The sequence below is a fragment of the Ornithorhynchus anatinus genome, chromosome 4 (assembly GCF_004115215.2).
Source record: "Ornithorhynchus anatinus isolate Pmale09 chromosome 4, mOrnAna1.pri.v4, whole genome shotgun sequence".
NCBI lineage: Eukaryota > Metazoa > Chordata > Mammalia > Monotremata > Ornithorhynchidae > Ornithorhynchus > Ornithorhynchus anatinus.
This window is the reverse complement of record NC_041731.1, coordinates 54093579-54121184: the sequence shown is the minus strand read 5'-3', so window position 1 is coordinate 54121184 and position 27606 is coordinate 54093579. Positions and strand designations below refer to the sequence as shown.

General features: G+C 42.2%; 1 protein-coding gene across 1 annotated transcript; it reads left to right on the top strand.

The window, feature by feature from the left end:
- CALB1 (calbindin 1) lies at positions 1-27606 on the top strand. Its single transcript, XM_007665095.4, has 11 exons — positions 1-325; positions 1262-1338; positions 5181-5255; positions 16643-16726; positions 16834-16890; positions 19668-19745; positions 21162-21217; positions 22160-22199; positions 22495-22548; positions 24152-24223; positions 26575-27606. Exons 1-11 carry the CDS (start codon positions 247-249, stop codon positions 26686-26688), a joined length of 786 nt encoding a protein of 261 aa, XP_007663285.1. The 5' UTR covers positions 1-246; the 3' UTR covers positions 26689-27606.

Sequence of the window (27606 nt, the reverse complement as noted above, 5' to 3'; positions counted from 1 at the left end):
GCCGCCCGGCCAGAAGCATCAGCACCGCGGACAACGCCCGTCCAACCCGCCCGCAGCCCCAGCGCCCGCACCTGCTCCACACCTACACACAAACACACGCCCCCCTCCCCAACACACCCACACACACACACACACAACCCCTTCTCTCACCACCCCCCCCCTTCCCAGAAGACCCTCACCCTCACACACACACTCTGCACCCTCACACACACTCCGCGCTCGCACCCACTCGCTGATCCCGGCGCTATGGCAGAATCCCACCTGCAAGCTTCCCAGCTCACAGCTTCCCAGTTTTTCGAGATCTGGCTTCACTTCGACGTCGATGGTGATTGCCCTTCCCAAAGCCGCGCCGCCAACCGGAAAAAAAGTTGCTTTTTGGGGGGTGGGGGTGGGGGGTTCCTCTCTCTTCCTTCCTTTTGAGGGAGGGGGGGTCTTCATTGCAGACTTGAAACTTTTGATCCGCTCCAGCGGATCAAAAGGCAAGGAGAGCCGCGGGGGAGGGTGGAGGGTGGGAAAGGGGGGAAGAGGGGGTGGCGTTGGTTGGAGGGACCCCCATCACCCCTCCATCCCCGATGGACTCAAGTGTCCGAGCCTCCGGCCTAGGGGCTTGGGGTGGACACCGGGGAGGGAGTGGGGGAGACCGAATTCTGGTTGCGAGGTCTTGTGAGCAGATGAGAAGAGCCAACTTAGACTGTAAGCCCGTCAGTGGGCAGGGACCGTCTCTATCTGTTGCCGATTTATACATTCCAAGCGCTTAGTACAGTGCTCTGCACGTAGTAAGCGCTCAGTAAATACTATTGAGTGAATGAAACTGCCACCCAGAAGTTAAAGCTGCTTGCCTCGGGCAGTTGTCCACTTAAGCCACCTTGCTTCTCTAATTCCAGATTCTTTGCCCGACTACTTGTTTTTGCCTGACTGCTCGTTTGGTTTTGCTGTCTGTCTCCCCCTTCTAGACTGTGAGCCCGTCGTTGGGCAGGGATGGCCTCAATCTGTGGCCGAATTGTACCTTCCAAGCGCTTAGTACAGCGCTCTGCGCACGGTAAGCGCTCAATAAATACCGTTGAATGAATGCGTGCACGGAGTGGCGGAGGGAAGGTCGAGAACACCCTCCGGAACGGTCCTCACCAGCAATAATAATTATAAATAATAATTATAATAATAAATATGATTATGGCAGTTGTTGAGCGTTTACTACGTGCTCACGATAGGAGAGGGGGGGAAAGTCAGATGGGATCCCCAAGAAGCCTTTCTATGCTTGCAGGGAGCGGCTACTTGGAAGGCAAGGAGCTGCAGAACTTTATCCAGGAGCTGCAGCAGGCGCGCAAGAAAGCTGGATTGGTAGGTTCCGATTTCTTTCCTCCCCCTTAGATTAAAGAAAGCCCCTCCGGAGTCCAATCCAACTCGCTATCCCCCACTGGAAAACCCTCTGCGAGCTCGTCCAGCCAGTGGCCCCGCTGCCGATTTCGGATCCGTGGGCAATCGAAATTTACTAAATATTGAAGTTTGGCTAAAGTATGTTTTTCCCATTTGCAGAACGCATGCATTTCAGAGGGCAAAGCCACTCCCCGGCTGAATCTCCATAGCTTTCAGGAAAAAAAAAAAAAAAAGAATAGTTCTGAAATGCGTACTTGTGCAAATGACGGTGGAAAAACGTTGTGATCTGATCTTTTAGTCACTGTGGTTAGGGGGGATTAGTTAATGTTTCGCCTTTTTAATGGGAACCGAAGAGATGTGGAAATGTGTTTCTGCCCCTCGGTGGCCAAGAAACAGATCTGCAGATTAGGGATTTTTTTTTATTTTTTCCGAAGGGATTTTAGCTGTCCCGGGTTTTAGCAGGAAAGGAAAATAAATATCCCTTTTGGACCATCCCCGAACAGGAACCGGGGCAGGATACATCTCAGTGGTGAACGAGGTAACTCGGGAAAGCTGCAATGTTCCTGGGCTCTTTGTGGGACAGAGGCCGAATTTTCTAGAATTAGATACACTCTCCAATGAGGACTGAAGTTGCTGTGATGATTTTGAACAAATACATTATGGTGACATAATTTCAAAAGATGATCGCGTACTCAGAGACACCGCTAAACAAAGGGATCTTCTTTTTTTGGCTTAGTTTGCCATATAAACTCCCAGTTCATAAGAATTGGGCCAGGATGTGTGGGGGGCAATAAAAGAAAATGATTTCAACTCTAGCTGAGGCTGGTTGACTGAAGCAAAGTAAGCATTTTAATCATCTACTGGGAATTGTGTGACACTAGATTTTGGAATGGATTGCTGGATCGGAGATAATTAGTTGCCATTTGTTCTTGATTAGCTCTCTTTGAATTCGGCACCATTTATAACCCCATCTTAATTTCCCAGCTGCAAATTTGGAACTCACATCTATATATAATATGCCTCATTAAATATTAGCCTATGACTGAGACTGTGGTGGCTTCCACAAGTTTGCACCTTCAGTGTGGAATTATCATTTGCTAAAATCGTTGGTCAGCTTGATTTGAAACTGCCCGGATTTGGAGTTTGCTTATTGAGTTTAACACTTTCCCAGGGGTCAAGGCCTTTAGATACGATAGTTTCCGTGCCACTCTTCCTCCAAAAAACATCAAAATTAGGATTTACGGTGTGAAGAATTCATGGAATATTTTCATTCGGACTTTGTCCATCACTAGCAAAATTCAGATTTTTATACAAGCCGTTTTTCTGTTTTACAACCTATTCTTATTGAAAATCGGAATACTCGTTGAATGCGCGGTACTTTTTTCAGATTATTCTTGTCTCCCTCCTCTATAACACCTATCTTTTCATGGACATCGCTGATATACTCTCTATTATTCTGAAGTGCTTACATGTGCTTACAGTTTTTCTATCATGGTAATAATCTGGTTATAAACCTTTCAGGAATGTTCAGTTAAATGAACCCAACCAGTGATACTGAATTTGAGAACTCTGACTGGAACATCTCCAATTGCTTGGTATCTTGATCCTTGACACTTTTTCTGGACTAAGGATCTGGGCCATTTGATATTTCTAGTCTAAGGTGATTTTTTGATTGGAAGCTGACTTGCTGGTTTACCACACAGATTCACTGGTGTACTTAGCTTGGCCGCCGAGTCTGCTTTGAATTTCTCATCTGCGAGACTGAGAACATCAGATAATTCATAATGTCAGACATAGTGGTCTGTGATGATTCCGGCTTCTCTTCATTTACTTCCTCATTGTCATTAGTTTCTTCTTTCTCCTCATAACTGGAATTATGCCCCCTTCATGGCTGGATTCCACATCTATTGTGCTACCTGAATTAGCAGATTTAATCAGGTCTATCTGAAAATTTTTCAGCTTCTCCAATACTCATGTAAACCTTTGAACTTTTTCATTCATCTTTTTGTGAGTTCTAGACATTTTAATACATTTAAAAAGAACTGTAGTATTTAACTTGAATTATGAAATCTACAGATCGGAAAGATGAATATACTGTATTTAATTTGGAATTTGGAACACCTGGAGGACTAAACTTGCTTCACTTATGAATTACTCTAAAATTTTACCCTAATGAGGACTTCAGTTAAAGATCCACTGGACTCATAATGTCAAGTTAGCTGCTTTAAAATTTTTACTGAATGTAACTCTCTCAAATGCTAATATAAAAGGAACATCTTCAAACAGGATTAACTTGTATCTACCCCAGCACTTATAACAGTGCTTGACACACAGTCAGGACTTAATAAATACTATTATCATTATTTTCTTTAAGAAAATTTGATTTGAAATTGAATTAAAGTTGACTTTATACTTTAGAGGCTTACATCAACAATAGTGTCAATGTGTAATCTGCATTATTGCAGTTCTTAAAAGGTATCTCCATCCATAATACACTCTTTTGTAAGTTGTAATTGTAAATTATCTTTATCAACCACCAGTGAGTCTGAAATACACTTTTGGGGGTCAAAGTGTTTAGTTACTTCACAGATTTAAAGGATAGTATTTACTTTGTGCTATTATTAATATAGCCCAAATTTAACTTTTACATATCATTTAACACAGTATATAAACTTATCAATCCTCATAGCAAATCTAAACAGTAGTTCATTAATCCCAGAGTAACCGTGAAACCACCTCCATTTTAGATCTAAGGAAACTGAGGCCTCAATTGATTTCCCAAGATCACAGTGCAAAACAGTAATGCAGGGTGGCCCACTTAGAGAGTGCCCATAGTGCAATGGGGTTTGCTTTAAATGGGTCACCTTAGAAAACTAGAATACCCTGACCTGTACCCCAGGTCTATATTTGGATTCAAAGGTCACACTTTTTCTGTGATAAATTCAGTTCTTACCTATTCCAGTTGATTACGTGGAGAGAGATTGCACCGGTCACAGTACAGATGGAAACATCTATGTGTGAAAAAGAAATGAACTTGATCTCTCTCTCCACCCCCTCATATTTAGTAACATTCACAGAATCATGTAAGACACATCTGAAACAAGTAAACACCCAGTGACAAAGAACTGTTCACCCACAATGATGTAGGAAAAACTGGCCAAGAAAGGTAACATTCATCTCTTTTAGCAGGGCATAGGACAAATTTCAATTGTTCAAGTCTAAAGGAACCACCTGTCTTGATCCTCAGATGAGAACTGAAATCTTTCTGGCTCTGGCCAGCTCCTTGCCCCACAAGAAAAGATAATTTACTTAATTGATAGTATTATGACTCCCAACTTGCTATGAGAATATTGGACTTGTATCTTGAAGGAGTCTGGGTCTTTCCCTTTATCTTTCAATTTACCCGAAGGTAAAGAAAGACAATTTGATTATAAGATTCAGCATTTGAAATCAGAAAACATGGTGGCTAAATTAAGAAGTTATTGCAATAACGGATATCTAGATACGGACATGTCTTTATGGAAGCATAAATATTCAGAAACATTTTAAGGGTGTTATTATCTGGCTCAGTTGTTTTTTGTTTAGAATGAAGGTCTTCTGGCACCTGAAGGTAATGCAATTTCAAATTTATTAATGATAGAAAAATTGAATGGCTGATTTTGAAAGCCGAAGGAATAATTCTAAGTTCGTTGCCATATTGAAAAATTGCTAATGTTCTGGGGGAGTTGACATTTTTTTTAAGTAAACCTGACCTTTACTTGATTGATTATCTGATGCAAAATTGTTCTTCTTTTGTAAATTTACAGGACTTGTCACCTGAAATGAAAGCATTTGTGGATCAGTATGGGCACAGCGATGATGGAAAAATAGGAATGGTAGAGGTAAGGTGCTTTCTTTGTTTGCTTTTTATGTATACCTATTTCTAGAATATGCTTTTAATATATTTACTTCTTCTGATGGTTCTGCCTAGCGTTGACATAATATGGCAACATGCTAGAGAGTACCTCAGTTTTCTGATTCAACAGATTTTCTTTAAAGACATTTCAATCATTTGGTCAAATTGAAACATATAAGTAAATATACTTTTATTAATCTCAAACACTTCACTGGACACAGTTTCGTAGTTCAGACCTTGATATATTGAAAATATAATTTTTTTTGTTTACCCTTTTACAATGAAACTTCAGAAGGTAGCATTTTAGTATTTTAAATTGTGCTTTAGATTTGCACTTGCCATCAAGATTGAAATGATCATAAAAACATAACTTTGATTAACTATCTGAATTTTTCCATATGCTCCTTATAGTTAAAGAATACTCAACAATTTATAAAATTTAAAAGTACCGCTCTTTCTTTATGGTGATAGCTTTATTTGATTTCCAGGTTTTCTTTTGACAGTGAGAGGAGAATCAGTTCATCTTAGATTTAGGAAGGAGCTAGTTAAGCTTATGGCTGTCATCCTAAATGTGGCAGGCTGATATAGGGAACCCTGTGAAAAAAGAGGGATTTTTCAGGCATTTTTTTAAATGTAGATGTCCCCCAAAAGGCAGACTGAACTTCTTCAAAAACTATCCATCTTCAAGTTACGTGACACATTTTCACCCCCAACATCAGTTATTAGCATACGAAGAAATGGTAGTTGAAAATAGAAATAGAATGACATTTTTTAAACCAGTTTATTTAGGAATCCTATAAAATTAGATTATCTGGACTCTTTTTTTAATTATCCCCACACCTGTACCTCATAGCATATAAGTGTAACGTCAACTCAGTATTTGTTGTCCTTTATAGAGACTGTCTTTCTGTTACTTTAACTATTGTCAGATCTTTCAGTCCTTAGACAAAAGCACTTAGTTCTCGTTAGGTTTACAAGTGGCACTAATCCCATTTATTATCTTTAAATTTTCTTATAATTATGACAGTTGTCTACTTTGGGGGAAGAATCTCCAATTTTCTTTGCCTTTATCCTATTCATTAATTAGTTAAGTGAGGTTAAGGGTTGGGAAGCCTAAGGAAGAGAATGGGTCTTCATTGTTAGATTTGGAAGAGCAGAAAGGTGACCTGGCGGCTATCTAATAGACATCCTATTTGGAATATAATGAGGCACCTTAGTGTAATGGAAAAGCTTCAGACTGGAAGCTGGAGAACCAGGTTCAAGTTTGAGCTTTGCCACTGGCAATCTGTGTGACCAAGGGCAAGTTCCTTAATTTCAGTTTCCTTATCTGTAAATTGGAGATAATAATTTCTCCCTTTCTATCTAACTCACAGGGTCGTTGTGAGGGCAAAAATGAGATGACAGTGCTTTGGGAATAAAAGTACTATAAAAAACTGAGCTGTTAACGGAAGATGCAGGTGTCAGAGAAAGGAATGAATTAGGTTAAGAGGAGGGCTTGCCTGCCTAGGAAGAAAGGAGCAACATAGATGTGGGTGGACTGGTTATGTTTTTTGTTATAGGTTTCAGGAACCACTGGAAATTACCCCAGAAAACAGCAGGGAACACATGAAGGGTTTAGGTAAGGGAAATCACAAAGTTAAAACAGTTAATGTGAAAGATTATTTTGTCCATGACAAAAGACCCAAGCAAAGGAGATGGAAGTCAAGGAACTAACTGGTCACTAATGTCTGGGAAGCATTTTGGCTTTAGGAATGGAGACAAAAAAATAAATTTTTCGGGAGCCGAGAGGTAGAAGGTGCATAATTAGATATCCACCTGAATGGGGAAGAAAGAGTGAGAGAGAATGAGATGTCAAACTTGGCTCTAAGGGGTTTTTTTGGCTTTGTTTTGTTTTCAAAGCTATTTAATGTTGATTTTTTTTAAGCGTTTACCATGCTGTTCTAAGTGCTGAGATAGATATAAGCTAATCGGGTTGGAAACAGTCCCTGTCCCACTTGGGGCTCACAGTATTAATCTCCGTTTTACAGATGAGGTAACTGAGACACAGAGGAGTTAAGTGACTTGTTGTGCATCTGACTGCAGGAGGGGAGTGACAATAGCATAATCCCCCCTCGTAATCCCCCACTGTTCAAGTATGCCAAATGTGCCAACTTGAGGGAGTCTGTGAATCCTAGGTCGATTTGGGGAAAACTGGAATTGCTCTGAGTCCAGACCGGCCTTGAGATGTGCTCGGGGCTGCAGGTGTCCAGGATGGTCCAGGCCAGTGGAAACTTCCATGGGGCTAGATCAATTGGTAGTGTCCTGTATCCTTCCTGGGGAAGACCTCAGGCAGAGTCTTTGTCCACTTCAAGACCGAACCCCTTCTCTCATTACAGTTTCTCAGGGGTTCAGAATTTCCCCAGCCTGAGAAAGATGAGCTGACCAGGACTCTAAGACTGCACCAGGCAACCTGAATACTTGTGGTGTCAGCAGAGTTCCCTAATTGGCAAAGGGGTATAGAGGATCAGTGGTTTAGTGGATAGAGCACGGGCCTGGGAGTGAGAAGGTGCTGGGTTCTCATCCCGGCTCCGTCACACGTCTGCTGTTAGGTCACCTAACTTCTCTGGGCCTCATTTACCTCATCTTTAAAAACAGGAATTAAGAGTGAGCGTCAAGTGGGATAGGGACTGTGTCTAACCTCAATGACTAGTATCAACTCCAGTGTTTAGAATGGCGCTTGGGGCATAGTAAGTACTTAACAAGTACCAAAATTATTATTAATTATTAGAAAAGAAGACTGAAATGCTATTGGTTGTGTTCTGTCCTGCTTCCATGGCTGAGAGATGGTGGAACACCCCCCACACACACCTCCACCGCCCCATGGGTACAGTGAAGCTGAAGTGAAAGAGGGGCTTCAGCGGTTGATCTCTCTCTCTCTTTCTCTCTTTCTCCTATCCCACCTTTGGTTCACTACAGGCGCCCGTGCTCAGAAGCGTGGCACTGCTAACAATCTATAGCCTGCCCAGATCCATCATGAATAAAGCATCATGGGATATTCATTTCAAGCACAGCGGGACTCAGTCACTGTACATAAGATGCTAATCTTGATCAGACCTTAGTTAATGCCCCTGAGGGAGATTGGAATTTAAGGGCTCATCCAAAGCAAATTATAATCATCCTGTCTGGCTTACAGACATGATAGGCTGAGTCAGTCCTATGAGATACTGTAGGTCAAGGGAGTCCTTATGTTTGAAGCTGGTGATTAAACTGGAAAATTGTACCTTCTGCCTGATCTAGAGAATAGGCATATTTACATAGATATCCATCATTCATTTAATAGCATTTACTGAGTGCACTTGGTATCTAGAGATATATAGGGAGAAGAAAGCACAATATACACATTCCATTATTTTTATTCTTTATAGGCTCAGCTTATTTTTAATGTGTTCTAAATAAGAAACTTCTTCAGATGGATGCATTTCACCCCCTGCAATGAATTCTGTGATAACTGGACAAGTATCCCAAGAGTGAACAATATTCTGAATGGATACTAATAGTTGTTCTACAGGGAAGGCCAGTTAACATCCTTAAAAGGTGAAGGCCGAATGATTTCATGGCTAAGGCACTGATTTTTCATCTCTGGTGCTCTCATTAAAGAAAGTTTCAAAGCAAAGATATCTTGGGTTGGTACAACTTTAAGTTTTTAGCCTGTTCCCGTGGGCCAACATCTAACTTCCTTTCCTGACAATAGACTTGCTTTCCAGGTCAATGAGTCCCCTGAAAGTTAAGTCTGAAGCCCATGTTATCATAAACCTTAAAACTGTAGCCCTTCGGTATTCAAACCATTTAAGGATATAACCCTCCCAGGGAAGAAGTCACTTCCCAAACCATTCTTTGCTCTCTATTCTTCTACAAATGTGTTTGAACAAGGAAGAAATGGGTTTCAGTATGTGCCTAGAAACACTGTGTGTCATTCAAGGAAGAGAAGCCATTTCCCAGTGTAAGAGTCAGTGTCTGATAAATTTGATGGAAGATCAAAAGATCTTCAGGAAAAAGCTTTGGAGGAAGAAACTTTCCAACTATGACAATTGCTTCACCTCTCTGGTGGTCTAATGTAATTGTGGGAATTTATTAGAAAAGTTAGAAATTTCTGGGGTGCTTTCAACCATTCATCCTTTCAATCCCCTATAGACTGAAAACTCATTGTTGTCTACCAACTTCATTGTGTTGTACTCTCCTAAATACTTAATACAGTGCTCTCTATACAGTCAGTCCTCCATAAATATCACTGATGATGATGATCTTTCACCAAATTCACAGAAGACATTTTATGCTTCCCTGCTACTTCATATCCATTGTCAGAGTTACACCATCTATAGATGCATTGGAAAAATCATGTGTGTATCTGATCTATTTGCAAATTCACCTGCAAAAATGATGCTAAAATATATTTATATCCTAGTGGGAAGAAGCAAAGGTAAGCCATTTATGACAATGGGGTGAAATAAACCATATCATTCCTCATAACCTAAAAGGGGAATAGGTCAAGGATCTCTTTAGGCCTAAGATAATTGTTAGTGAGTTTTTCCTTTTATAAACATAATACCCATAAATATGTGGACACCACAGCGATTGCATGCCGGAGGCTTCCATGGAGTTGCCAAATATATTTCACTTAGATAGAAAAGATCTACCATGTGAAGTGTGGCCTATATTGAAAGGGTTGGTGGGACCAAAGTGTTGTGTGCTAGTAAAATATTTTCCCTACTGGCTTTACTGTCTCCAACATGTTCAAGATCAGAAAATGGGCATTGAGTTGAGTTTGTTCAAGGCACTGCTGTACCACTCTCCAGGATTATATGAGCATCCTTAATTCATGAGCTAGAAGCTCATTAAAACGTTGCTCTGACCATATAGTCTTTCTTTGGGTGCTTGCATGTATTGATGAGTGTGGGTTTACATATGCTGGGGATGTTCAGAAGATAGGGGTAATTCCATTACTGAGGAGTGGATAGGTAATCTTGAAGTGGATGATGCTTATCTATTCAGGGGATAAAATAACAACAGAAGATTTGAAATTTGATATTTTCTGTTTCCAAAAACAGAAACCTTTATTGTGATTCACTGAGACATGGAGTCCTTGGAGAGCATCCAGGGGAGTCCAGTGAAATCAGTCACTCAATCAAGGGTATTTATTGAGTGCTTACTGCGCGCAGAGCACTGACTAGGCTAGGGAGAGTTCAGTACAAAACAATAACGGTTGGGAAAGAGACCTTCCAAGGAGAGACTAGAAGAAACTGGTAACATCTTAAAGGAGAAAAGGCTGACGGGGAATTCAATAAGAATTTTTAAGTTTACAAAGGGAGATTAGGCAGGTCACAGTGAGCAGGTGTTCTCTATTTCCCCAAAGGGCAAGCAGGAACTGGTTTACATTGGGATGGATGGGATTTACTTTCCACTGCGTAAGAATTTAGCCAACGTTCTAGATACTGGAACGAGTTAGTGTGGAAAGCTTTGAGGCCTCCATTTTAAATATGACCAAGAAAGCAGTTATCATCCTGGAAAACTCTTGTTAGGACTTGCCTCAGGGCAAGGAGCTGGACTAGAGAGGACTTGTAGAGAGTTTTTGAGCCTTGAACATCTAGCTGTTTCTAGTGGCCTACTAGAAAGAACGTGGGTTTGGAAGTCCCAGAGGGTCTGAGGTCTAAGCCCTGCTCTGACACTTGCCTGCTGTGGGACCACAGGCAAGTCAATTCACTTCTCTGTGCCTCAGTTTCCCCAACTATAAAGTGGGGATTTAATCCCCGTTCTCCCTCCTACTTAGACTGGACATCCCAGGTGGGGCGGGAACTTTTTCCGACCTGATTACCTTATACCTATCCAAGCATTTGGTTAATAGTAAGTACTTAACAAATGACACAAGTACTATTATTATCATCATTCTGCATTTCTGCATTGAGACTCTACAATCAGGTCACAAAAGCTTTACTTTTAAAATATAGTTTAAAAATGCTCTTAGAGATGGAAACTTAGGATGTACCTCTTAATAATGTTGGTATTTGTTAAGCGCTTACTATGTGCAGAGCACTGTTCTAAGCGCTGGGGTAGATACAGGGTAATCAGGTTGTCCCATGTGAGGCTCACAGTCTTAATCCCCATTTTACAATTGAGGTAACTGAGGCACAGAGAAGTTAAGTGACTTGCCCTCAGTCACACAGCTGACAAGTGGCAGAGCCGGGATTCGAACCCATGACCTCTGACTCCCAAGCCCGGGTTCTTTCCACTGAGCCACACTAAAAGAGATGCTGTGTTTATTAGTTTTCTGCAGCACAATAATTAATTACATTTCCCATTATGCAAATAATCAATCAACTAAGTGATTGATTGTAAACTCCTTTTAGGCAGGAATAGGGTTGACCAACTGAATTGTATTATCCCAAGCACATAGCACAGTGCTCTGAATACAGTAAAAAGTAAATACCACTGATTGATGGATTGCAACGTATTAATTGCTCACATTGTCTCTGTTGCCGAATTGTATATTCCAGGCGCTTAGTACAGTGCTCTGCACATCTAGTAAGCGCTAAATAAATACCATTGAACGAATGAATGAATTAATTTCTTCTAACCAAATAAGACAAGGAAAAGCCATAACATGAATAACAACTGGAAATAATCACCGTTTTATCCCTAAACATTGATGGGCTGGTGAACTTTGGTCAGAAGATGACAAACTTATTTTGCAAGGTCAAGGCTGGCATCATTTTAAATGAAAGGGGGTTTCCTGTCATCTACTGAGGATTGATTCGTAGTGTCAGTTTAAAATCAAGAGTGTGGTGGGGTGAGGTTTGTGCACCTGGTTAGAGGGATAGAGCAGAAAATATGCTTATAAAAATCTGTGAGTCCACTCTCTAGATCATCAACAGCATGTATGGAATGTTTGTTGACATAGAACTAGGAGTTGTGTGGGGAATTACAAGGAAAGAATAAGTCATGATGTGTAGACTCAAGGAGTTTAGCCCTTATAGTGAGATAGAATAAACCCAAGAGTGATGAAGGTTCCCATCATGTGGTAAGCCTTGATCTTGAGACCTTAGGATCCAGAATCTGCACAAAGGAATTGACTGATTATCATACGAGTGTCTTGCACAAAACCACTTGCATTCTCTCGCTCCTGTCAGCCACGTTCCTGCTTGTGTAACAGAAGAGAAGGTAGGCTATGGGGCAGCTCATTGCAAAATGCACTGCAAAGATCATGAATGGTGTTCACCTTTGTTAGACCATGACAGGGAAAAATAGAACTAGAGCCCAGGTTTCCTATCAGTGCTTTTTCCACTGGGACAACAGCAGGATTATACCCAAGTACTGCAGACAAACAGTATATATCAGAGGCATAACCCTTGTATAACAGAAATATATCCACGTGTGTGTGTATGTGTGTGATGTAGGAGGAGTGGATGGCGAAGCTGGCAGGAGAGAATTTAATTTGGGAAGGCCTTCTTTAAGAAATGGATCTGTAGCAGTGCTGCGAAAGAAAGTCCTTTCATATTTTGGAGAATGGACCTCAGCAAGATGGCTGCTGTCTTAACTCGAGAATCAGAAAATTAAGCTAATAGATATCAAAAGAAAAGTGCAGATCTGTAAAGACAAAAAAATCAATTTTTACAACAGAAAGGAACAATTTCCATCAAAGGGTCAGAAAAAAATCATGAGATAAACGTGGCAAATCTCACCTTAAAAGGCCATAAATTCTGTATATTTTATCATTTTCCTGCAAAAAAATAGCAAATAGGCGCAGTCCCTCAAATTCATGCTTCTGGCATGTCTATCTGACCAAAGTTTTCCACCTGATTCAGTCATTCAAAAATAATACTTCAGATTCAGCAATTTAGTTCTGATTCTTGTCTATACTTCAATTAAAACAGTTACCAGTTTCATTGCTATTTGGAAAATGAGTAATCCTTCCGTGTGATCAACACCCCACAGATTCCTGAGCATAGGCCTGAGCGTTAGTGGTCCTAGGCCCTAACCCCAGCTCCATCACTTACCTCCTGTGTGACCTTGGACAAGTCACTTCATTGTGCCTCAGTTACCTCATCTGTACAGTTATGATTAAGACTATGAGCTCCATGTGGGATATGGACTGTGTCCAATCTGAATAACTTGTATCTACCCCAGTAGTTAGTAAGTATAATGGCTGGCACATATTAAGAGCTTAACAAATACCATAATTATTTCTATTGTTGTTATTATTATTGAAAGATCAGTTCTCGTTTTACCTGTACATTGAAGGTAAAAAAAAATTGGTGAAATGGCAAGGAATAGACATGACTTTTTTAACAGTATTTGGTAAGTGCTTACTAGGTGCCAATTACTGTACTAAGCACTGGGGTAGATACACGACAGACAATGAGTGCAGACACAGTCAGGTTCACAGTCTAAGTAGGACTTAAATATGGGGAGAGAAGAAAAGCTGTCCCAGGAAAATGTCATTTTTCATAGTTTAAAAGGTCAAAAGTGTCTTTGGTCTTTCCTTTCACTTATGCTTATCAGAAATTCTTCAAGGACTTCAGTCAGGCAGAGCCAGAGCCAGACCCTGTTGTGAAGATTTGTATCTATCAATCGATTAATCATATTTATTGAGCACTTACTGTGTACAGAGCACTGTATTAAAGTGCTTGGGAGAGTACAATACAACAGAGTTAGTAGACACTTCTTTATGGTTTTTTGTTGTTGTTGTTTTGACTAAGTGCTGGGGTTATTAAAAGTTAATCAGGTTAGATACAGACCCTATCCTACATGGGGCTCACAGTCTTAATTCGCATTTTATAGATGAGGTAGCTGAAGCAAAGAAAAGTGAAATGAGTTGCCCCAAATCACACAGCAGACAAGTGGCGGAGTCAGGATTAGAACTCAGGTCCTTCTGACTTCCAGGCCCGTGTTCTTGTCACTAGGCCACACAGCTTCTCTGTCCATATTCCCTTTCCACGAGGAGCTTAAAGTCTAGAGGGGAAAACAGACATTAATAAATTATGGATAAGTGCTGTGGGGCTGAGGGTGGGTTGAATAAAGTATATAAATCCAACTGCAAAGGCCACGCAGAAAAGAAAGGGTCCCGAGGAGTCAGCTGTTGTCTTGCTCTAAAATCCCCTGAGCCTTCTTTCTTCCTTGTGTACGAGTGGGCCATTTGAACCTATCGTACCATTTCTCTAGTTGAACTGGTGGTCCTCCTACCCACCTACTCCACGTTTGTCCTGGGACCCAGGTCAGGGACAACTGGGAAGTTGGAGTTTTATGATCTCATTCTATCTGGCCCCTGGCTGACATAGGACAATAATAATAATTATTGTTGTATTGGTTAAGTGCTTACTGTATGTCAAGAACTATACTAAATGCTGGGCAGATACAAGATAATAAGGTTCCACATGGGCTCACTGTCTTAGTAGGAGGGACACCAAGAATTGAATCCCCATTTTGTGGAAGAGAGAACTGAGGCACAGATGAGTTAAGTGACTTGCCCAAGGTCACACAGTAGGTAGGTGATGTATTAGGGATTAGAATCGAGGATCTCTGACTCCAAGGTCTGTGCTCTTTTCACTAGGCCATTCTGCTACTCAACCTCAGAGGGCTTGCTCCATGCAGCAGGGCCCACAGAGAAATCATCGGGCTCTGGAAATATAGTCCCCTATTTGGGGGAAGGCAATCCCAGTCAGTCAGTCAGTCAGTCAGTCTTACTTATCAAGTGCTTACTGGGTGAAGAGCACTGTACTAAGCGCTTGGGAGAGTACAATACAGCAATCAACAGACCCAATCAGCTGTGCTAGAACCAAATCCCCCATTTCATCTGCTGCAGGGGGATTTGCCCCTAAGGCTGACTTCCTACCCTGGCTGAGATATTCTAGGCCTTTCACACCCAGCAGCTCCCCCCGAAGCTACCTCAAAACAGCTACAAGCAGGGGCCTGGGAGTCAGAAGGTCCTGGGTTCTAATCTTGGATCCACCTCGTATCTGCTGTGTGACCTTGGGTAAATCACTTCATTTCTCTGGGCCTCTATGTGGGACAGGGACTGTGTCCAACCCGATTAGTCTGTTCTACCCCAGGACTTAGTACAGTGCCTAGTACATAGTAAGCCCTTAACAAATACCATTAAAACAAAAAAACCCCAGAAACAACAACAAAAAACAGCTAAGGGCCTGGCTGCAAGTGGGCTGATGAGGCATAAGAATTGCGAGTGGGTTGATGAGGCAGAAGAATTTCTACCAGCTATACTGGCCTGACTCTGGTCAGAGATGCAAAGGGGCACCCAGAGGAGCAGGTTGTGGGATCCCTGGAAACAAGAAATAGTCACTGTGTGATCTCCCTCCTCCAATAGAAGACTGATCCAACCCTGCAGGTCTGAGTACTTGGGGGCCTCCTTGTTCTCCTCATCTAGATGTGGAGGATACCCTCTGCCAAGTAGCTGCTTTGATTTCCATCTCTTGTGCTTGGCTTACTTTCATCTTAACTGTCTTCACACTGATTTCTTCAAACCAGGTTTTCCCTAAGGCTGATCAACTTTCTCTGCACTTCTTCCTTTCCTTTCACACCCTTGGACCATTTGCTCTTCTCCCAACTGGGAGAAATAGGGTCAAAAGGGTTGTTCACAACATTCTTTTCCCACCCCTGCCTGCCTCATTTTGCCCTATTCACATAGTCCCTGTAAGATAAAAAGAGAGTGTTGGGCTCCGCCTCTGTCCCAGAGGCTACTGTGCCCCTCGGATAGAGCAGGGGGCTTACGGAATAGGCAAGTGAAAACACAAACTGCCTTCCTGATTCTCCAAAATTATCACTGTGCTAGAAAATAAAAATGCTGGGGTGTTTTAGTGTGAAGCAGTAAAATATGCACAGGCCATCTTTAAATCACTGAAAAGGAACAGATTTGGACTCGAATATTTTTCATGATGGGTCATCTTTTAAAGTCATAATCTGAAATCCTAAAGGTGAAGCCCTCAAGAAGAAAATGAGTTGGGAGTATTTTTCATCTCTGCCCAGAGGTCTGGGGAGTAGAACTGTTCCTAAATACAGACGTCAAGTTAAGTGCAGGGCAATTCAAAGCAGAGATTTACTGTTCTGTTTAATGAAAAGAATGGAGCCCTCAGGACAGCTGAACCAGAGGCAATCACAAAAGAAGTGCAGGATTAAAGTACTTCTGATAAAGAAAGGGGAGAGGGAGACTTTTAACCAAGGTAGTGAGTGGGAACCTCCGGGTTTATGGATATCAGTCAATCTCCTATTTCTCTCTCCCTTCCTCCCCTCCTCCCTCAGTGGTGGAGACCTGGTTTATGAAAGTTGCCCTGGGCACTAAAATAATCTCCAGCCTCATGGAAACTTTCTTGTCCTTTCAATCTTTTCCAGTTGGCTCACATATTACCGATGGAAGAAAACTTCCTGCTGCTCTTTAGATGCCAGCAGTTGAAGTCAAGTGAAGAATTCATGCAGGTAACAACACAAGGGAACGGTCTCTCTTTCTCAGTTGGGTCTTTTGCAGTGTTGCTCAAATCTGATGATGACTTTTTACCAACACTGTTTTGAATTACTGTTTACAGACATGGAGAAAGTATGACACTGATCACAGTGGCTTCATAGAGACTGAGGAACTTAGGGTAAGTGAACAACAGTGTGCCTTGATTTGCTTCCTTCTTAGTGAAATTATGCATTTTCAGGATTTTAATCAATCAATCCATGGTATTTATTGAGCACTTACTGTGTGCAGAGCTCTGTACTAAGAGAGTAGTGTGACCTAGTGGAGAGAACATGGGCCTGGGAGTCAGAAAGACCTGGGTTCTAATACCAACTCCATCACTTGTCTGCTGTGTGACCTTGGGCAAGTCACTTCACTTCTCGGTGCTTCGGTTACCTCATCTGTAAAATGGAGATTAAGACTTTGAATCCCAAGTGGGACCTGGACTATGTCCAACCTAATTAGCCTGTATCTACCCCAGCACTTAGTACAGGGCCTGACACACAGTAAGTGCTTAACAAAGACCATAAAAGAAAAAAGAGTATAACAGGATTGGTAGCTTTGCTTCCTGCCCAAAACGAGCTGACAGTCTGGAGCAGGGGACAGGCATTAATATAAATAAATATTTCGTGGATATCTTTAATGTTAAAAAATCATACTTATTTAGGTGAGCATTGCATTTTTTTAATTTACCCTTATGCTTCAATCAGGAACTAGCCTATATTAAAAAGGCCAATAGAGACCTCCTAATTAAAATGATGTGTACAGCACTGTGTAATCAACAGCAGTTAGGAAGTTGAACTTTTCCATTTGTTTATCCACACTTCAAAGAAGTCATTAAAAAAATCTAGTCGTTTGGGGGGTGAACCTAATTAGTATCCCAATCGCTTAGTAGAGTGCTCTGGACACAGTAAGCACTCAATAAATACAATTGATTGATAGTAAAAAAGGTCAATTAAACAATGAATGGCAAAGTATCTCCACATCAATTCTATTTATGTCCAATGACCAAGAGCCCTACTCTTGACTAAGCCAACAGTGGATATGAGGAGAAAATCCAATATTGGTTCAGCTTCCCCTTCTCAGGGAAGAAAGTGGCTCCAATCAGAGAGACGGTTTATTTGTGCAGAGGATAGCCCCCTGGACTTTTTCAGTCTCTTTCTCAATGAACTAGCTTAAATTCCATGAAGCAGGAGAGAAGAGGAAATAATTCCCAGATGCCACAGGATTCTGAATCTCAGAAACCCAAGTCTCTCAAACGCCATGCCTTGAATAACTCTTGAATTCCACTGACGATCTATTGCTCAACTAAAATCTTGCATCGAGCACTCTGTGAGCAAAAAAGAAATTCACCCTGGCAGATGTTGTTGAGTTTTCTATGCATCATTTCCGTTTCCAAGTGAAAAGAGAAAAAACATGAAGCCGGGTGGAGGGAAAGCCGAGAAGATCAACAAAAGTTGGGTTTTTTTTATCTTTCGGGTATAAGAAATTACTGGGAAGTAATAATCTGAGTTCACTACCTCCTTCATCTCACAACTTTTAATTTCCAGGTGCCTAGCACTTGCCATGTTTGCCAGAGAGATATGAGGGGCATTAGTAGTAAGGGATTTGCTATGTGAAGCAACTAGAAAATATATGCCCAAGGGACCACCAAAGTCTAGCGTGTTGTTCAGCAGGATTTTGGTTCAGGGACCAGCAGAACAGACAGTAGCCCAGGAGGCCAGAGATATCAGTGCCCAGGGGGGAAGGGGTTGGGCTGGGGGGGGCCTCACTGTAGCCACTGTCAATCCAGGCCAGGGCACTAAGTGGGTGGTTCACTCACACGATAGCACTGACAGTGTTGCTGCTGCCTGCTATCTCACAACAGCTCCTTCAAGGGCCCTGAATTTTTTGGGAACTTTCTTCACACATCATAAGTTTTGGAGACTAAGAAAGACACCAAAGGGCGATCCTGCAAGCTACTAGGAGGATTCAATCAGACAGCAGTCAAAAAGCACTTATAACAGACACATCTGCTGCCCACAATGAGCAAGCCTTTAACAAGTCTTCCATTTACTTTCTTTTAACAAAAATTAACTTTAATACTCTCAGTTATTCACTTACCACGACACCCAGCAAAATTATGTCTGTTGATGAGGATTATCCTGTAACTGGGACTTAAATCCTACTCTCTCCTATTTAGACTGTGTCCCAAGTGGGACAGGGACTGTGTCCAACCTGATTAAGTTTTGAATTTATTCCGGTGCTTAGAACAGTGCTCTACATACAGTAAACAACTAATGCTATAATAATATGTGTAAAAGTGGGTATTTAGTGATACATAAATCTGTGTGGTCCAAAATGTGTCCAGCCTGAAGAGCTGGCATCACTCTTTGTCAGACGGTTTGAGCCTAAAGCTACTAAGTACAGTGGCAGCAAACTGAGTTGTTGGTAAAAGCAAAGTGAAAGTACATTGCTCCTGCAACTGTATGGGTTGAGGTCAGGGAGTCTGACCATGAGATTTAACTCTTGCAGGACTGGCTAAACCCAGACAAATTGGGGGTGTTCATGGGGAACTATCAGAATTGTAATCATCCAGCTACACCAATAATTTTGTCCTAATAATTATTATGTTTCAGGCAGAAATGAAAAATAATCGGAAACCTCAATTTGAAGAATGAAGTTTGTTACTGGATTCAGTTAGAAGTTGGCTTTTTCCCATTCATTAAACAAAGATGGAAATGCAGCTTAAAAGAGTGACAGGGAATGCATTCCAGGGAAAGAATCAGATGTTGAAATAACTGACCTGAAATAATTCATTTGGGGATAGTTGTTTTTTTCCCATAACATGAAAATCTTCCCATTTCCTGGACTCAAGTACAAGCACTTTCCTTAGCTGTTCATTTTGTTAATGTTGATCTGTTTTGTTTGTTTTCACAGAACTTTCTAAAGGATTTGCTAGAGAAAGCAAATAAAACTTTTGATGATACAAAATTAGCAGAATACACGGATCTAATGGTAAGATTAACCCCTATATTTCATTCGGAAAAGGTTGCTGCACATCAGTGCCCATGACAGCTTTCATAATGGATAACGTGGATCTCTCAGGCAGCTGGTTTTTGAATTCCATCGGTGGCCACATTTTTCTTTTTTACTACTCCCCTCTTTCTTTCATATAATTCTAATGGTGCTATCCCCTTTCCCTTTTCCCTCTCATGTCATTTCTTTATCCATTTTTTCCCTCCCCATCCCCTTTTCACCCTTTCTTAATTGTTGGCCAGGTCGAGTGACAGTTGAATTTAAAAAGCAATCCATCAGTGGTATTTATTGAATGCATACCATGCACAGAACCCTGGACTACGCACTTGGAGAGCACAATACAATAGATATGGTTGACATGATTCTTACTCACTAAGAACTTATAGTTTAGAGCGTCCGGCGATTGATCAATACCTTGTTTTAAGGCACTGACAGATCTAATCCAGGTCTTACTCTCCACCTCTGAAACTTGCAACAGAAAATACTTAATTTGGAATATAAACCAGATGCTTCACCTCCATTAACCGTGACCCTCTTTTACGAATCACAGCAGACAAACTTGGACTCTCAGTGACTTTCAGCTAATAGGCAGGTAACTAAAATCACACATTCCCTCTGCTGCTCCAGTTTTGAATGTCTATTTAAGGTGAGGTTTCAATGCCAGGTGGAATTTATAGCAGGTTTTTTTTTTTGAAAGAGGATCATTTTTTCATTGGTATTCTGGACTGCCATAAACCAGTTCAAATCCAGTAAGTAAAATTAATCAAGAGCTAATTAAGTTTTAAATGAAATTTGGGGAAAATATTTCCCTATGGGCACTGAACTCCATTCTTTTTAGCTACCTGATATCTGCCAGGACCCAAGACAATGTTAGAAATATTACTCACTGGGCATAAATGAGGGTTGAACTAGATTAAGAAAATAAATAAGGAACCTTTAGATATATAGGTAAAGAGGTACCCCCTTCCTCTCTCCCTGCATTACCTGCTCCTTTCCATCTCCAAAGGAAACCATCTCAGCTATAAAGAGTCCTTCCCTCTCTCACCTCCCAACCAGAGCACATATTTCCAATTTGTCCCTTATTTGTTCCCATTTCTTTAAAACCAATTGCAACCCTGTACACCAAAGAACTCTATCAGCACAATAAAGGCCAACGTGATCCTTTTTTTCCCCCAGTGTTATGTAACTTCCTTGCTCTAAATGTATTTTTCACATTTTATATACATGTCCACAGTGCAGACCTGAACAGGCTCACTTAATTTTAGAAACTGATGAGTGTCATATCTGTGCCTTAGGAACCAGAATACTCATGTTCCAAAGTAATTGTATTTAGCTTCCTCTTACTGCAATAAACCATGTCTTTAATACCGATAATAAGCAGAGTCTCTCTTTCAGCTGAAATTGTTTGATGCAAACAATGATGGAAAGCTGGAATTAACAGAACTAGCCAGGTGAGTTAGGAACTGCAAAGCCCAAGAGACGTGAACTTGACTCCCTTCGTCCCAAGGGAAAAGAGAGCTGTATAGAAGTGCTCAAACTTGTGGAAGTTTTAGGTGGGGAGGAGGCCTCCACTCTATAGGGTGTAGAGACAAGAGCTCTTGAATGCAAATGTGTCCTTAAAAGTTTACAGCCTATTTGGGCAAGGGGAGCAGCACAACCAAGGGGAGAAATGCAGCAGCGCATCCCTCAAAGTTGGTAGCCACAGCTCAGTAGAACAAGGCTTGGAGGGGCCGGAGCCCCTGACAGCCTAGGGATAAGGCAAAAGCACGGCGGTGAGCATCTGGGATTAATAATTATAATAATCGTGGTATCTGTTAAGTGCTTACTATGTGCCAGGCACTGTACTAAGCACTGAGGCGGATACAAGCAAACCGGATCAGACACAGTCCACGTCCCAGATGGGCTCCACAGTCCTAGTCTCCATTTTGCCGATGAAGTGAGGCACAGGGAAGTGAAGTGACTGGCCCGAGGTCACACAGCAAACATGTGGAGGAGCGGAATTAGAACCCAGGCCCTTCTGACTCCCGTGCCCATGCTCCATCCTTTAGACCCCGTTAGCATGAGTGACCCCCGTGGGGCTTGCCGTGAGACTCACTTGAGCTTGTCAACGTCCTGGGCCATTCTGGTTCAGGCAGCTGTGCTTCTCCACAGAGCCACAAGACCACATATCCAAGGCCCATCCCGCCCTCGAGGCTGGCGTGGGCCAATTTCAGCCTTCGAGGCCAGGATTGGAAAGGGACGCTGCTAAAATAGGCTCCTTCACTGCGGGATTAGCGGCTGCACTTCCCCCCACAACCAATCATAATCCCAAGAAATAGAGTGGCGGCTACAATCAGGCCCTTGTGTTGTCATGACTAGAAGATATAACCGGATAATTGGATTTTTCCCCACAGGTTACTCCCAGTACAAGAGAACTTCCTTCTTAAATTTCAGGTAGGCAATTTGACTTGTGAGAAACAGTACTGACCTCGAAGACCCTGATCTTTCTCATGGAGGACAGGGTGATTATCCCTCTGTGAGAGGGCAGGGGGCAGGTGACACTCTGACCTAGTGAGTGACACTTCTGCTCAACCAGTCTCAGGGGACCTGACCTCACTAACCCTTCAAAACAAGGCAGATGAGCTGGAATGACTGCCAAGTGCCTAGGGTTTCCCAAATGTCCTGCAGGCCGCCAGTATTTTCATGCACCTGATGTCACTCTAACCTTTGACCTTTTTCTGATTTTTAGGGAGTCAAAATGTGTGGAAAAGAGTTCAACAAGGCCTTTGAGCTGTATGATCAGGTAAACCTATGCTATCTATAATAATAACTGTGGTATTTGTTGAGCGCTTACTATGAGCCAGACAGTGTACTAAGCGCTGGGGTAGATTACAAGCTAATCGGGTTGGACACAGTGCCTGTCCCACATAAGGCTCACAGCCTTAATCCCCATTTTACAGGTGAAGGGACTGAGGCCCAGAAAAGTGAAGCTTCTTGCCCGAGGTCACACAGCAGACAAGTGGTGGAGCCAGGATTAGAACTCAGATCCTTCTGTTGCCCCCGGCCCGTGCTGTAACCACTAGGCCAACCTGCTTCTCTGTCATCTGAGTAGCAGTTGCAAACATCCAAACTCCAGAAAGTCCCAGAGCTCCAGGATTGTGAGGACGAGTGTTGAAAGGACTTTCCTTCCCACATTAAGGGGCTGAGATAGGAGAGACCAGGGAAATGCCCTCTAACTATGGTGATTTGTGTTTTATAAAAAATATTTCAAAACAGATGAGGAAAAGAATTCTCTACCTGACATGTCTTTTAGGGTAGGACTAGGGCCTTGAATGTTCTCTGCATGGAGGTAGCCCTTAATACATAAATGATGATGGAAATGGTCACCATTACAAAAATACACAGTTGAGTGGATCATAGGTTGAAATGAAAGGTGCAGCTTGGATGACTAGCACTGAATGCGCAATCAGTTCACTTTAAGCCACCCGAGGGCTGACGATCCTTTTGATGGCACAGACCCTTTATACCTCCTTATTTCCCTGCCCTTCATCCAGTTAGAACTCGTTAGCTTGCCCTCCTGAGGACAGAGAGGAAGAGAGGCAGGAGTGGGTGACAGATCTGGGCCCGAGCCAGCTGAGGAAGGCAAGGTTGCTGCCTTCCAAGCTCCAGATGGCATTGCCTCTGCCTCCACGCAGTTGCCATCTCCAAAGATGGCCCTAGCCAGATCTAGGGTTCATAGCGAAAGACAGCCCTGCTCTAGAGAAAAGAGCAGTCAAGGAGGAAACTCAGCCCAGGAACAGAGCATTCTCACAGTGGTGCTGATGCCAGCAAGGGGTGCCCTCTGCTCAGACCCATACTGGGGGTATCGCTGGACAAAGTGACTCCCTTCTGCATCACCCTGACTTGCTCCCTCTAATCATCCCCACCCCCAGCCCCATAGCACTTACCTACATATCTGTAATTCATGTATTTATTTATTTCAGTGTCTGTCTGTCTGCTCCTCTAGACTGTAAACTCATTGTGGGCAATGAGTGTTCGGCTTATTATTATGTGATACTCTCCCAAGCACTTAGTATACTACTATGCTCAATAAGTGTTCAATAAATACAACTGAATGAACAAATGAGCTGGCAGCAGCTCCACATGCTATGATAGCTTAGCATCATGGCCTGATGCAATTGCCCCACGCCCTGTCCCAGAATTGAACTGGCTTGAGCAGATGGATAAAGAGATGAAACTCAGATCCATCCATTTCTCTTCTTCTCTCCCCTTCTGGAAAAAGACTTGGTGACGGACAACACTGGATCAATTAGCTAAATGGAAAGTTTGGGATTATCTGGGGATTTAATGATCTTTGCCCTCCTCATCCCTTTGTAACATAGATGACCCTATTATCTCTTTTCCAGGATGGCAATGGATACATAGATGAAAATGAACTTGATGCTTTACTGAAAGATCTGTGTGAGAAGAACAAACAGGTAACTTTATTCCTCTTAATGATGGGTTAACATCTGGTTTAAGGAGATTTATCAACTCCTCCTAAAGGGGTGGGTCATTCAGCTAACCCATAGGCAATGGAAAACTTTCTCTGTCTACTCAAATCATGCAAGGTGGCTCCGAGAACTTGATCCCTTGTGAAGTGACCAGCCAATTAGTCAGGCAGTTGTATTTATTGAGCTTTAGTGTGTGCAGAGCACTGCATTAAGAAGTGAGAGTACAAAAGAGCATTAAAGAGATGCATTCCCTGCCCACAAAGAGCTTACAGTCTACAGCCAATTAGAAGGCCTGTCTCCCCCTTCTAGACTGTGAGCCTGTTGTGGGCAGGGATTGTCTCTATATTTGTTACTGAATTGCACTTTCCAAGCGCTTAGTACAGTGCTCTGCACACAGTAAGCGCTCAATAAATGCGATTGAATGAATGAATGAAAGGTATGTTTTGGGTTTATTTTATGGTATTTGCTAAGTGCCTTCTATACACTTACCACAGTGTCAAGTGCATTTTAGAAATCTGGTCAAGCAAAGGAGCAATTTATTACTTAGAATTATTGTTCTAGTGTTTTCAAACTTAGCCCGAGGGGTGGGATCACAGAGGCAATAATCATAGTTCCGAGATCAAAAAGGAAAGGAGAGCTGATCAGTTAAAAGTGGGAGTGAAAATGTGGCTAGTTAATATGTCCTCCCAATATAACCACCATTATCCTTTTCTCTCCCGAGCCAGTGTTCTCTTCTGTCCTTCCACTCACCACTTCATCCCACATTATCATTTCATGACCTGCCTGCTGTGGCTTGTTTTATGATTGTTTTTCCTTTTATATCCTGGATTATGCAAAGAAAAGAGACCTCTATTGCTCCCCTCGCTAATCCCTCTTTTCTCCCCAGGTGGAGAGAAGTGGGGAGAGTGGGAATATGGAAGAGAATGGGGAGGGGGATACAGAGAGAGGGAGAGTGATTGGTGGTGGGGCGGTTGTAGAAGCCCTCAGGAGGATCATAAAATGCCAAGCCCTTGGGCACCTCTGATCTTTAACACCGCCGAACAACAGTACCAGTTTGAAGAACTACAGCTCATAGTTGCCCTGGGCAAAAAGGGGGTTGTGAAGAAAATTTGGGGAATGGGAAATTGCAGGGAGAGGAACACAGGTACCCCACATAGGGCTCGGGAGGATATTTCAATGCCTTCAGCCCTTCCTGCTGGATGGGCTTTTTTAAATGGGATTTGTTAAGTCCTTACTATATGCCAAGCACAGTTCTAAACACTGGGGTAGTTGATCAGGTTGGAAACAGCCCCTGTCCTACATAGGGCTCGCAGTATAAGTAGGAGGGAGAACAAGTATTGAATACAGTTCTCTGAGGTACAGAGAAGTAACTTGCCGCAGGTCACGTTGCAGGCATGTGAGAAGTATCCATGGCCTAGTAGATAGAGCAAGACCCTGAGAGTCAGAAGGAGCTGGGTTCTAATCTTGACCCCGCCACTTGTCTGCTGTGTGACCTTGGGCAAGTCACTTAAATTCTCTGTGCCTCAGTTACCTCATCTGTAAAACGGGGATTAAGATTGTGAGCCCGATGTGGGACAGGGACTGTGTCCAATCTGATTATCTTGTATCTACCCCAGCACTTAGTACAGTGCCCGACATAGAGTTAGTGCTTAATAACTACCATTTACAACAAGAACAAGTGCCTCAGTTACCTCATCTGTAAAATGGGGATTAAGATTGTGAGCCCCACATGAGACAGGGACTGTGTCCAACCTGATTATTTTTGTATCTATCCCAGCGCTTAGAACAGTGCCTGACACATAGTGCTTAACAAATACCATTTACAACAAGAACAAGTGGAGGAACCAGGATTAGAACCCAGGTCCTCTCACTCCCAGGCCCATGTTCTTCATCAGAACTCATGTCAGGAGATCCTGGCAGCCAGGCTGCCAGGGCAGAGAGAAGGAGCAGCACTGTCCCGGGTTCCAAAAGCTTTCAATCAATCGTATTTATTGAGCACTTACGTTGTGCAAAGCACCGTACTAAGCACTTAAGTACAGTTTTCCCAGCAGACTAGCCCCTGTGGCTCCAGTAGACTGGAGTACTAATTATCCCCTTCTCTGGCTAGACCAAGTGGATCTTCTGGACTCTGGTTCATCTCAGAGCACGATCAACTTGTTGGTGCTTCCAGCTCTATAATTTGGTTAGGATCCCATCATTGGAGAATTCAAAACCCATCTCCTTTGGAGAGCATAAGGGTTAAAAAATGTACATTTTCTTCTCACACTTTGCCCTTCACAAAACGTGCTTTCATGTGGAAGTTGGGGGTTGTGATGCAGAATGTATTTCCTCCATAGGACTTGGACATAAACAACATCTCAACATACAAGAAAAGCATCATGGCTTTGTCCGACGGAGGGAAGCTGTACCGGACAGAACTTGCTCTCATCCTCTGTGCTGGGGACAACTAGAAAGGCACGATTCTGTCCACTTACAGATGATACATTGTATCCACACAATAACTGTGCACTATAAGGGAGTAGGCTGTACTTTCTTTTATATCTGTAAATTTCTGCAGATAGATAATTATCCAGGATGTGTGGCACATTCTTTTCAGTCTGTTTCTATACTGTTTGTAATGTACAGTTTTTGTAACTATAAGATCGATCGATAAAAGAAGAATGTCTGTTTGGGCCAGTCTGTATATTCAACAAAACAAGACATACCTACTCTTGCTTTCATAAAACACAGCTAGACAAGATTTCAAGCATACAATCTGCTAGGACCGTTCTGTGAAAATCATAGCCTCTGACGTTTGACCTGGATTCACCATAGGGCAGAAATATTACAAAAACCCACCTTCTATATCCCCTTATTTCGGGACGGAGTCACAGAACTGTCCCGCAAAACATTTCTACCCTGCCCCAGTTAGAAAGAAGAATGCATTAGTTGACTTAAAGTACTTATCGAGCCATCAGTGAACATCTCATTAGTACTTCTATCTGCTTGTAACTGTACGCACCTGATAGTTTTGCTAGAGAGGAAGGCTTATTAAAAACCCATAATTTACATCCTGGTAGAAGGTATGCCAGATGTAAATTATTTGGGAATCTTCCCCAGAAGAAGTTTCTGAGCTGACTGATTGATCTGATGACTGGTTAACTTGATTTGGAGACAAACTTCTGTAATTTGATTGGATGGCAAAGTAAGTAAGGCGGGCCCTGAGGTGACCATGCATTTTGTCTGATTCTCACCACACCTGTCAGAGAATATGATCTTCATCCATTTTCTAAACTATTTTCACATGTTGCAGATAATTATTCTAGTAAACTGCTGTTTTTACATCATATTCTGTGTATCCTATGATTAAATTTAATATACTAAGAAAA